The 12866-nt window shown below is 39.1% G+C and overlaps 2 protein-coding genes across 3 annotated transcripts in view; both read right to left on the reverse strand.

Moving 5' to 3' along the window:
• Nucleotides 1-3558: 3558 nt before the first annotated feature.
• On the reverse strand, nucleotides 3559-10623 carry LOC104805053 (DExH-box ATP-dependent RNA helicase DExH5, mitochondrial). 2 transcript variants are annotated; one of them, XR_770431.2, is made up of 20 exons: nucleotides 10320-10623; nucleotides 9942-10096; nucleotides 9780-9867; nucleotides 9455-9700; nucleotides 9243-9338; nucleotides 8921-9109; nucleotides 8656-8815; nucleotides 8445-8575; nucleotides 8049-8216; nucleotides 7708-7980; nucleotides 7284-7478; nucleotides 6764-6967; nucleotides 6521-6590; nucleotides 6282-6430; nucleotides 5547-5852; nucleotides 5347-5406; nucleotides 5090-5242; nucleotides 4872-4982; nucleotides 3930-4741; nucleotides 3559-3802 (listed from the first exon to the last, which is right to left on the reverse strand). XR_770431.2 is itself a non-coding variant. In XM_010529462.2 (19 exons), exons 1-19 carry the CDS (start codon nucleotides 10530-10532, stop codon nucleotides 4280-4282), a joined length of 3429 nt encoding a protein of 1142 aa, XP_010527764.1. In that variant the 5' UTR covers nucleotides 10533-10623; the 3' UTR covers nucleotides 3577-4279. The 2 variants fall into 2 exon arrangements, 1 of the variants encoding a protein (XP_010527764.1); XM_010529462.2 differs by having other exon boundaries at nucleotides 3577-4741.
• A 140-nt stretch (nucleotides 10624-10763) lies between these two features.
• The window catches only part of LOC104805054 (fructose-bisphosphate aldolase 3, chloroplastic), a 2283-nt gene continuing 180 nt past the window's right edge, over nucleotides 10764-12866 (reverse strand). The window contains exons 2-7 of the mRNA XM_010529463.1: nucleotides 12746-12866; nucleotides 12267-12536; nucleotides 12070-12179; nucleotides 11888-11978; nucleotides 11338-11607; nucleotides 10764-11252 (exon numbers count right to left, since the gene is read on the reverse strand). Of these exons, the coding sequence (XP_010527765.1) occupies nucleotides 10974-11252; nucleotides 11338-11607; nucleotides 11888-11978; nucleotides 12070-12179; nucleotides 12267-12536; nucleotides 12746-12866 (1141 nt within the window). The 3' untranslated portion in view covers nucleotides 10764-10973. The remainder of the gene's footprint in view (nucleotides 11253-11337; nucleotides 11608-11887; nucleotides 11979-12069; nucleotides 12180-12266; nucleotides 12537-12745) is intronic.

Below are 12866 nucleotides of genomic sequence, written 5' to 3' on the forward strand. Positions count from 1 at the left end.
AGATAGGGAGATGTCCATAGATATGCTCTACACGATGACGCAGCCTTTGCTAATTCCTAATTGCCCCCCCCCCCCCCTAAACCCACTTTCTCACATTCCTAAACTACCTTGTTGGATTTAATCTTTTTTGTTTCTTGGTATATATTTTTTTTATAATTCGAAAATTCATCGGACCACCTACACTTTGTTTGAATTCATGATGAGTATATTTTACATGTTATACTACCAATATATCATCCAAACTTGGGTGTTTTTGGGTACATGTTGGTAGCTCCAACTATATATCTAATTAGTCTATCCATAACGCAACATACATTCATGTAACTCGCACCTCCATCACAGTTATCTTCCGATGTTATCGCAGCCAAGCAGATTTCCCGATCTAGCAATGTAACAATGATGTAGAGTAATCCTTCAAATGATTGTTAACAGCTCAGTCAAATTTATATAAATGTCCATTTTCCCCGGACAAAAATTCTCAAAGTACAAAACCCTAATCAATACAGAAAGTAGTTTTTAAGGAGAAAAAGAAAAGACAGAGAATGGTAAGTCAAAATAGCATTTATATTTTCGGAGTTCATCTCCGTCATCCAATTTCTTTTTTCCATGTCATACAAATTTATATCGATTTTGTACCTTTAATCCGTGAAGATGGTCCCAACAAATTCAATGTAAATGTGGGAGTAAACGTAATGTTGCAATATAAGATATGAAGTACGTACACATGATTTTGAATTTAAGATCATACGGATTAATATTTATATCTTATGCGAATAAAATAAAAAGCATAAGTCAGGAAAATGCGAAAGTGAGTTTCGAATAGAAACAATAAAACAGCTCAGCTCAAAAGACAAGAGAAAAACAATGCAGATAGAAACAACAGTTGTCACAATTATATTTATATATATATATATATAAAAAAAAAAGATACAGCCCATCACGTATATGCAAAACTACATGACTGTGTATTTAGCGTATAACATGTAAGCGTATTTCATGATCAAACCAAGTTAAGTGTGGCGACGTGTTTTTGGCATTTGTACGGGTACGTTTCCGAATTCCAAACAAATCCTAACAACGTGTTTAATTTCCATGAAAAGTCAATAACCAACTTAAAAAAAAACACACATTACGGTTTCAAAGAGGAACATGTCTAAAGGTATTGATACTTATATCTCATGGGAAAAAAAATATAGACTTAATTAATTACAAACAAATTTATGGGATCATATTGGCAAGAATAAAAAAGAATAAATAGATTGGGTTGGGTCGAATCAATAACAATAATGATTTGGATTAGATCGATCTATTAATTTGTTTAAACTGTTTGAAGATTTTAAAAAAATCTACAATCCTATTTTATTATTATTAAAGAAATAAAATCAAATTTAAAAGGGGTTGAGAAAAAGTGCGTCTGAAATAATGATTAGAGTCAAATGATTTAATGAGAAGGGATTGGGAGCATCATTGCAAATTAAAGTGCGTTTAAAATAATGATCATGCTCGTAATCATTGAGGAGGAGATGATTATGCATAATAAATTCAGTCACATAATTATTCATATATACATATATATATATATAATCAGCATATTCCAAAAATAATAATATCATGATTAAGAATAAATGTGATGGCATATGTACTTAATTAGTCTCACCTAATTATCATTATATAAAAAATAACCTCTATATACTATTTTGACTTCAATCTATACTTTTTTTTATCTGTGACCATACGACTAGGTGATCACATTGATCATAACGTTAAATTTATCATAGTTTTTTCACATAATTATTATGATATATAAGGAGTGAACATGATGAATTAGTGTGGTCATCATAAATTTAACGTTATAGTCAATGTAACGTGACTAAACTGTAATTCTGGTAACATGGTTACAATTAGAGAAATGAATGAGTTGAAGTCAATATATATAACATTAACATACAGAGGATATTTGTTATAATGGTCCTACCTAATTATACAATTTAAATATTTTAATTTTATTATCATATTTTCTAATAAAATTATCTTGTCCTACTGACTTAAAAGATAAAATATTAATATATTTTTGGCATTAATATAACCTAAATATAAATCAATTTTCAATGTTTAAAAAATGTCCATGCAAAAGTTAGACGATAAATAGAAACTTATGTTTATAAAAATTGGATTAGTAGTGGTTACACATTGGAAATTTACAGTTCATTACGTGAGCTAATATATAGAGTTGTTATTGTTCGCGATTAAGTTAAAACTAAGTCTAAACACATACAAATGGAGCTGAAAACAAACACACACATGCAAAGTAGGATAAGAAAATAAAAAATATATATTGTGATAATATTACTATATCATGAGGAGGATGAAGATTCACATTTATTATTTATGTATAATTGAGTTTAGAGATTATTATGCTAATATTACCACATTAATTCTATTTTTTTTCAACACACCATCTATTTTTTAATAAAGCACCTGATTTTAAATTATTTTTTTAAAAACATAAATTTTTAAAAGTTAGCCAAAACCCACTATTATGATATAGGGAGCTGCTAGCTTTTAACAAAAAATCACACTTTTTTTTTTATCAATTCATAAACAATTTATATTTTATCAATGAAACATTAGTGGCTAAGATATTGTTACAATAGCTAGATATAACTAAATAATGACCCAATTTGACGAATGAATAATGTTTGGATTTATTGAATAATCTTGTGAGGATAATTGCACCTTAGAATTAAATGTCCAAATTTGGGTGCCAAAACAAAATTTGTGGCGGACAAATGACCCTTTTTTAGAGAAGGGCGTCTATTATTATTATTTTTTTGTCTACCTTTATGCTTCTCCTTGAATATATATACACGTGCGTGTGCGTGTGCGTGTGCGTGTGCGTGTGCGTGTGCGTGTGCGTGTGCGTGTGCGTGGTATAAGGATGATGGAGTAGCCAACCTCCAGACATCAAAACTCACACAGCTCATGGGTTTGATGGAGCAACGGATCTTTGTTTTTGTCTCGTAACGAAATGTGAGAAAGAGAAAGAGAGGTCTATATCCACATACCATATGAGAGGACAACCTCAACAGTTTGTCTCTTGTGTAATTAATTCCTCATGTAAGGAAAAAAAAAACAGAAGCAAAGTTTGTCTCAAAAATTGACATTTAAATAAGTAAATAAAAAGAACTCAAGACTTAAATTAACAAGACACACACAAGGTAACTGAGGGCGAGGTAAGATGGGATGCCCCCCCCCCCAAACAAACAACAAAACATTTGTTTACGTCATGTTTCACCTTTCGTCTTAACGTTTTTTGTTTGAACGACCTTTGGAACCTTGCCTCATGGAATCTACCAACAAACAACCATTCCTCCATTCCAATGAATTATTATGCTGTTAATGGAAACCACACATGCATCACCATACTCATGGATCCATTTGAATTCTCTACAAGCAATGCATGTCTAAGGTTATCAAGTTATTTACTTCCTTGCCCCCCTCTTCATATAAACCGAACAAAACAGAAAGAAAATGGTTCGATACACACATATAGGGATGTGTGTGTATATACATATATACATATATATATATATATATGATATGACAATAAATGTACATATCCAGAGACAGAGAACAGGAGCTTTTAACCCCTGAAGTCATCTCCAGACAAATACACAGTTCACACTAATCAAAGGGTTATCTTCTGCGAGTAACGGGACTGTGTCCTAACCCTAACTAAACCAAAAGCCATCTTAGTATATCTTCATCAAACTGATAGCTACAAGCCCTCACCAAATCCAGCCTTGCCAAAAAGGAATTTGAAACGTCAAGAACAAGCCATCTTAGTATATCTTCATCAAACTGATATATACAATAATATATATACTAGATACCGTACGCATAACACCATCACAGATTTATCAGCATACCTCCAGAAGATAGTGCCAGTATGCTCCTGCAGTTCCCACAGCATTGATGTATAATACAGAGGCGGAAATGAGTGCTATTGAACCAATCAACTGGCCTTATTTTTCTGCACCGTTCCCTTCTCACTGTCCTGAATGTAAGCAGCCATATGGATGCACGCTGGTAGAGTCATAAAACTAGCTTTGAGTCCTTTGCTGTTCTCCAAGAAAAAATACTTTCCATTTCAGCTTGCGGGGAAGGAATGGATTTGTGGCCCTCAAAAAGCTTAACAAACAGACGGGTAAAACTGTGGATCTGCCATTTACAGCCATTTTCCTACACCTTCTAAGAGGAACTCGTCTAGGCAAAGCAATTAATTGTGGTCCTTCTTGCTTTTCTTCAATAATGTTGACACGTAATCGATGTGTTCCTGGCCTTGTTGAGCACCACCCATGAGCCATTGCAGAGCTTCGGCTGCAGCATCTTTTTCAGCACTCTTTTTGTTGGTGCAAGGTTGCCCCATGATTTGCATCCCATTAAACTCCACAGCTGCTTGGAACTGGTTGTTCTTTAACTGTTTAGTTTTATATATAGGTGCTGTATAGCCTGCCCTAGTAAGTAGAGTTTGGAGCTGGCTCTTGGAATTATCACCCCCAGGACCACTTTCAGTCCTCGAAACCAACGACGGTTGTGTTGGAGTTACGGGTGTTCTCAAAGGCCTGACTACTTGGTGACCAAAGACAAATCTTCCATCACATTGATCCTCGCATATCAACAACCGTAACGCTGATACCAGATCACAGTGTGCTTGCATGTCCATTCTAGGATTCAACAACTGCAAATTATGAAGAAGCATGTATGATTCAGCTGTTGATCTTTTACCAATACTCCGAAAAACCTGAGATATAAGTGGTTCCTGATAAAATTAGAACAGGGAGCAGCTTTGATAAAAAGATGAAACTTACTTTGCTCTGTATAAGCTCATCAAGCTCTTTCTTCAAGCTCAAGTATATTTCTGCAACAGCAGGTTTCATGAAGAACTCCAAGTATCCTCCCAACATTTTCAGGTGGCCATCCTGCCAAAACAAGAGCTTAGTCCAAAAGTTGCCACAGGAATGAACCAGTCCCGACAACGAAAAACATAACTAGAAGCAAGCAAGAATGATAGATGAAAAAAACTCACACTGTCTCCTTTTGAGATGCAGCCACCAAAGAGGAGAAGCACAGAATCAGGTACAGCTGTCGAATCCCTCAGGAAAACTGAATTTACTTTAATCTTCTCATTGAAAACCAACCATGGATAAGGTATTTTTGGCTCCCGGGCATTTACGGAATTCTGAGCAGATAAAATTTCCATATCAGTAAGTAACCAGCCAAAAAGGAGGGTGTAAGTAGAATATCATTAATTTTAGCCAAACAACAGCTTTGAAGGGAACATACTGAATACAGAAGCACTTGGCCATCCTCCATGGTCTTCAGAGAAAATGACCTCTCACTATGCTGTGTATGAATCATGTAAATGCTTGATAAAATAGAAGTTTGACCTTATCGCAAGTAGCAATCAAGTAATCATACCACCAAAATGATGATAATGAAAAAATGCCAGCAGCAGAAATTAAAAAGAGACACGGAGCACTCACCACAACCGAGCAGATGCCTGGATACAATCCATAGCAAACAACTGCTCGGATAAGATTTTCATCCTTGCCCCACAAATTACAGGTTGATGTGTTTCCATCCAGGAGTCCACTATCCTTGAGCAATGAGAAGAACTCTTTTCGAAGACAATCGATAGCCCTCATAGATTGTAATGAGAGAAAATTTTTCCAACAATAATCATAACCCGCGAAGTCCTTCTCAGCATCTTTCCACCCTTCATATGCCCGAACAAGTGCAAGATGATCGCTGTAATCACGTGAAAAATGGGATTTCGCAACTTCTGCCAGCTGGAAAAGTTTAGAAAAATAATCATATTTGTTCACCCTTACAGGATCAATAAGCTTTTGCAACACATGTAAAACCCTCTGAATTCAAGTCTGCATCTCTGCCTATGGCTAAAACTACTTCCATTCAGTATCTTTTATTTTGATATAAAATAGGAAAAAGATAAAGAAACCATTTCCATCGAAGATAGTAAGACCACCGAAAAGATTATGAACAGTTTTATTGTGTGTAGCTCAATGCAATAGACAGATCATAGCTTAAGTTTTCCTGATTGTCCAGCCAGATGCATGATACGCAAAAACTGATATCTAATAAAACAGAATGGGGGATCATATGTCAACAAGAGACCTTTAAATCATATTTGTGGAAGAAAGAGTTAAGCAAATAGTCGACAACTTTATCTATTTACACAGGAGGGGAGAATTACTTACATCCTTCTTATCCAAAGGTGTCAAGAAAGGATCTCTCACACTCAGACCAGCAGCAATAGTCAAAACTGAATCAAGGCAACCAAGAAAAGCCCCTAATATGAGCATTTTTCCAAGCTTTGGCTCCATGGGAAGTTTGGACAAATAATGACCTACCAGGCAAATTAAGCATATGAGATAAATGGAGTCCCACTACTTCAAATCCTTATGATTCAAGTTAAACATAACATGTTTCCTAATACCTAGAGTAGTGAGATTTTCATTCTCATCTAACGCACCGATAATCTTCAAATATTCGATAGCATTTTGAACCTGTAAGCAAAGCCTACGCGATCAGACATGAAGCAAAGGACAAAAGATAGGACTCAAAACATTAAGAATGCATTGATTACAACAAGCAGGGTCGAAACAGAAAGATCTTTCTCTGGCAGAATTCTATATGAGAGGATAGATATACGCGAAGAAATAGATGAAAAAGCTTATACCGCTAGCAGTTCTGGAGATTGCAGTGCCCTGGATAAGAACTCAGATATGCTTCCAAGATTTAAACTTTTTATTTGCAGACACAGGGACTGCAAGGGCGTCCTCAAAATTTCAGGCAACTGATATTCAGCAAAAGCATCATATACACACTTCGGGTAAAGATGATAACACTCTCCAGATTGTACACGTCCAGCTCTTCCTCTTCTCTGCAATTCAATGAACAAAGGAAACTTCTGTCAAATTCAGGAAATCACTACACACCAAGCCTTCAGAACAGCCAGAGAATCATGATTGTTAGCTACTGAAGTGAATGCTCGAATCAAATATGCAAATTTATCATGCAAGCCATTAGCATGAACCCTTTTTGTCATTGTTTCAGCATTTTTGTTTACTATAAAACTGATTTATGTCTGACCAGTCATGTTATGATCAATGATCGTTTCTTCCTCAAATTAATAATTTAATAGCATCTGATTTTGGTTTGATTCTCCATCAATTCAATTCTGAAAGTGGTAGCATTACCTGCTGGGCTGAAACTTTAGAAATCCACGAAGGAAGCAAACAGGGAGTGTTATTTAATGCATCGTAGGATGTCTCTTTTGCCTTTCCGCAGTCAATAACAAAAGCAATATCATTAATTGTGATGCTCGTCTCCGCGATATTAGTAGCTAACACTATTTTTCTTACTCCACTTGCAGGTTCTTCAAATATTAAGCTCTGCAGCAGGTCAAAATAAAATATGTGATCAATGAAAAATATATTCCATCAAGAGAAAAGGAGGATAGTAACAGCTCAAGAGTTGATAAACTTGAGGTTCTTATCTTTTGACACACAGGCAAATAGAATAATATTGACTGGAAGGTCAGTATTTCTTGTTTTCAGTTAATATTTTTGCCCATGAATATGCAATGAGGAACCATCGACATCGAGAGAAGACTATAACCACCTGCTCAGAACTTGCCATAGAACCATGGCAGGCAAGCAACAAAACCAGATTTGGATTGCTCAAGATCGGATGAGTCTGAAGCTTTTCTTTCAGAGAGCTGATGTCATCCCACCCAGTCATAAAAACTAGAATACCACCAGGCCTCTCATTCTCACATATATGGCAGAGAAGGAACTCTATGAGATTAAAGCCCATACAGTCCGGATTCCAAGCGGATAAAGACTCTCGAGTCTCAGGTCTAAACTCCTTGAAGTTGGCCGCTCTCAGTGCGTCCTGCTTAAATATTCAGAAAATGAAAACAAAATAACAACCTGAAACATACAAAAGTTCATGTATCACACCTCGACAACAGAAGCAATTTGGCTCTTCCGTCTTCTTGGCGTCTGTTTGCTCATCTTCCACATTCTTTCTTGACCATAATCATCAATTTGATTGTACGGAGTCAATCTGTACCCAGTCATCTCTAGAACATCTTCCAGGTAATGGCTACGGACAGGATACATAAATCCCTATAATGAACAAACAAATGAAAGAAGAATAATCGATCATCCAATGGAAACACCAGTGGCATTAAACAAAGGAAATAAACCATCTGACGTTTGGGTCAGCAGAAGGTTAGAAATAATTTATAATGTCCCAAGCAAGGGCTCAATACATAAATAATCACTTTTGTCCAAGCATCTTCCATATATCTAAAATAGCTCAGCTCCGACTAGCATATCACATTTCATACTTACTGGAATGTGGATTACTCGTGCCCCGCCAAAGTAAGATGAGAAAAGCTCTGCGTCTAAAGTTGCACTCATCAGAATCAACTTGATCTCTGGCCGACGAGGAAGGAGATCTCTAAGAATGATAAGCAGAAAATCTGGAATCCAAATTATCAAAGTAAGAAACCAAATGCAAAATAAGCTCAGAACTAAGATTTTGACAATAAGACCAGTTTACCTTCATTCATTCCCCGCTCGTGAATTTCATCAACAATAACATAACTAATGCCTTTCAAGTTTCTATCTACCAACAACTTTCTCAACAAAATGCCTGTGGTGCAAAAGAGTAGGCGAGTATCTCTTCCTTTCATGCCTTCCAATCGTACTTTGTATCCCACCTTGAAGTAAAGACGCAAAAGAGCAAGAAACCTTAAAAGAGTGATGATTCTCAAGTATAACGCTCTTAAGCAATGACTATCTAGAATGGGATTGGGTGAACTCACAGATTCGCCCAACTTCTCTCCTCTCTCATAAGCAACCCTCTCCGAGACGGACATCGCTGATATTCTCCTTGGCTGCGTACAAATGATACTGCAAACAGCTCCACGGTTTGCTTCAATTTCGGATTCTAAAATAAATTGAGGAATTTGTGTAGTCTTGCCACAACCAGTTTCACCAGAGATTACAATCACCTATAAAGCGACAGTTCTGTGGGTTAACCGAAAAATACAGAAATAAGAAAGAAATCGCATCTTTCTACTTGACACAGATGCCACACAGCTGGGTACAAATTTATCTGAGTCTCTAAGTTTTTGCACAACGGACCTGATTTTGTGAAATCGCTGCCAATATTGAATCCCTGTCCTTGAAAGCGGGAAGACTTCTGCGAAATTTTAATATTCTCCTGCCTTCTGAGGATTCCTATTGATGGCCTCATGACAAAAACAAGCATAAGAAAGCAGAAGCGTGTAGAGGAACTGGGGAAGCAGGATCAAAGGAACCATATCTAATCAAAAGGTGAGGATGGAGGGGACAACCTGCCAGGATTGTTGTCGATCTCGAAGCTGCGAACTCCTTCGCCAAAGAACCTTGTCCATCATTGTCTTGCTGGCCGGCAGGGGCTCAGGTTGCTCAAGAAGCCCTTCATCAGTAGCAAGACTCACGGTGCTACTAGTTCTTGAGAAGGAATTGTCAGGGAATCTGTCCATCCCGTTTGATTTTTTATTGAAGTATTCCCTGAGGTACGCTTCAACACTTCTAACAAGGCCCATGTGTACGTTCACCTGTCAATTCTTAATACTGTTTCATGACATTGCGCAAGAAGATGAGGTACATGAATCCAAGATGGAGTCGGCATGTTACCTCCCTCTGCGGCCTCTTATCATCCAGATCGAACCTATAATTGGGGAGTGGGACCTTACTGAACACAACAACCTTGGCATATGAACGACTACAAAAGAGGGTTATGCATCAGAATCCCAATCCCCCGCACACTGAATATTCGACTAATGGGTGCAACGATACCTATACAATCCCATTCTGGTAGCCAATGCAGCAAGTTTGTCGAAATCCCTTCGATCCTTCTTCTCCCTAGAGATCACCTCTTGTGTCTGGGCATCACACAAAAGCGTAGAGAACTTTCTTTTCCACTCATCGATGTTGGCACAAGGAAATGCACCCTGCAGGAGTGAAACCAAACAATGGAGATGAGAGATTAGGAGCCTGAAGAGGGTTCAAGAGGAACACAGTTGAAAGCTTTAGTGAATCTCGAGGTAACCGATATATGGGAGGTAGAAAAGCAGAGAGAGGGAGGAGAACAGTTGGGCATAAAATCAAAACAAAAGCACGGAACAAATCAGGAAAAATTCACAATCAACATGGGAGGAGAATCGAAGGAGGTACCGAGTCGCGATCTTCGTCAGAGCGGTAGAGGCGTGGCGGAGACATGGAAGGAAAGACGGCAGAAGGAACGGTGACGACGGAGCGAAGGCGGTGGTGAGGAGGGACGTAGACGGAGGAAGGAGGAGGATCCTTCATCGGAGCAGAGACTGGGGAGGGTTTTAGGGTTTTTGGGGGAGGAGGAGAAGGAGAGAAGAGGAGAAGAGAAGAGAGCATACAAAGCAAAGCCGTCGTTTCGGCCGAAGACAACTCCGGACTCCGTCGATGTGTTTGTGCTCAAAGATTTTAGATGATATCTTTGGGTAGAATTGGGTTTTGGGTTGCGAAGACGTAAGATATATGATGATGAATGCAAGGCCGTTGGATCCACTGTTGACTTCTTAGAATGAGGGACAAAAATCAATAATCAAATACCGTTTGGTTGTTAACGGAACAAGAACTGCGAGGTATTAAAAATCACATTGTGGGCAAATTTAACAAGAAGAGCTTCAAAATCCCAACCCAAAAAAAGGAGCAGAGCACATTTTCCCATATCGTTGTGAATATTTCTCCATCCCCAAGTAAAAACATCAAATTTAAAACAAAACAGAGACAAAGGCAAGGTTGCAACAACATTATTCGGACTCCGTCCATAGGAACACAGTATTATAAGGGTTGTCAGTAGGTGTAGCCTTTGACGAACATTCCTTTCTTGGCATCGTCAGTCTCTCCCTCACCAGAGTACTTACCCAGCTGCGCTAGTGAGTTTGCTTTTGCCCTCACCAGCAATGCCTTCTGGGCTACCTCCTCGTTCTCTGCCCGTCCTTGCCATGTCTTCAGCACCGTGTTCTGAAGTGCTCGCGCATACGAAAATGACACATGCCATGGGTTTGGCCCCTGGTTCATCGCGTTTAGGTTAAGCGTTGCCTCCATTTCTGATTGCCCTCCAGACAGAAACTGACAAGACACCACACCACACCTAGGTCATTCAACTGGTTGTTTCACCAAACAATTCAAAATAAAAGGCTTCAGGTTTCTGTACCATGATTCCAGGGACGGCAGGAGGCACTCTCCTTCTGAGCATGGTGAGTGTGAACTTTGCAATAGTCTCAGGTGAAGCCTTCTGCTTGTGTTCTGCACCCGGGGTCACCATGCTCGGCTTCAGTAAAATCCCCTCGAACATGACATTGTTCTCTGCCAAGTAATAGAAGACTTCTGACCACACTTTCTCTGCCACTTCAAGTGTCCTCTCAATTGGGTGATCCCCGTCCAGAAGGATTTCCGGCTCCACTATGGGTACAAGGCCATTGTCCTGCTCAACAATCCAAGTCATACAGAAATGGCATACGCATAAAGAAAGACAGATATGCGTGTATATGGCACATGCCGATGATTTCAGCTTGAACTTTTGTAGTTCAACAAACTCGGGACGTCCTAATATGATATATGATGCAAAGAAACGGTAAAGAAACCAGAAGGAACAGATTCATCGAGCAACTCAGTGTGTTTAGTGTGAGATCGCATCAACCAAAAGAAAATTACTGGGGTGCCAAGTCATGTAGAAAGTTGTAAAGAGGCAGGTGATGACATACCTGAGAAATGGCTGCGTAACGTGCAAGACCCCAAGCAGCTTCCTTGACAGCCAGCGCGGAAGGACCACAGGGAATGCTGACGACCGTTCTCCTGGACAAGGGAATATAAAACCATGCAATTGAAGCAACAAATCAGAAACATCAAGGAAAGGACTGTGGCAGAGAAGAGCAAGATGACTGACCACTTGGCAAAACGTGCGCCTTGCTTGTAGTATTCAGCCGACCTTGATGCCAATCCATCCAACCCTTGGCACCAAGACTCATTGTTTGACCCAGGAAGGGGAGAGAGACCCTGCAACACACACAAAAAAAAAAGATATAGAGATGCAGAGTGGGCTTCTTGAGCAGCAAAGAAGAAGAAGAAGAAGGAAAGGAGTACCTTGTCGACTTTGATGCCAGGCACGATGTTCTGATCACGCAAACAATCTACGAACTTCTTGCCATCTTTAGTAGCCTGGTAAAGAGTCTCCTCGAAGAGAATGGCACCAGAGATGAATTCACCGAGGCCTGGGGTGGTGAGCAAAAGCTGTCGGTAGGCTTGACGATTGGCCTCCGTATTCTCCAATCCTATGGATGCTAATCTCTTCCCGCAAGTCGCATTCGACTCGTCGATAGCCAGGATACCTCGCCCAGGGGAAGCAATCGTTTTCTTAATCACCCAAAAAGAAATCAAAGAGGTTGAAGTCAAGGCATGAAACCCCAGAGACATGGAAACAAATTATGACAGGGAAAGCCATTCCGATCAGAGAGTTACAGGCCAAATTCCACCAAAAAAAGGAATCAAATGCAGGAAATCGAACAGGATGAAGCATGGAATAGAGAAAGAAATGGGAGAGGAGAAGGGATCCAGCGACTGACGGCAGTTTTGACGAGCTCATCGGTGTAAGCGGAGGCGCGGATCGCGAAGGAGACACGGGGAGGAGAAGAAGCAGGGCGCTGAGCGACGGAGCGTTGGCCGATCCAAGGAGAAGAAAGAGTG

Source organism: Tarenaya hassleriana, unplaced genomic scaffold, assembly GCF_000463585.1.
Source record: "Tarenaya hassleriana unplaced genomic scaffold, ASM46358v1 Cleome11, whole genome shotgun sequence".
Lineage (NCBI taxonomy): Eukaryota > Viridiplantae > Streptophyta > Magnoliopsida > Brassicales > Cleomaceae > Tarenaya > Tarenaya hassleriana.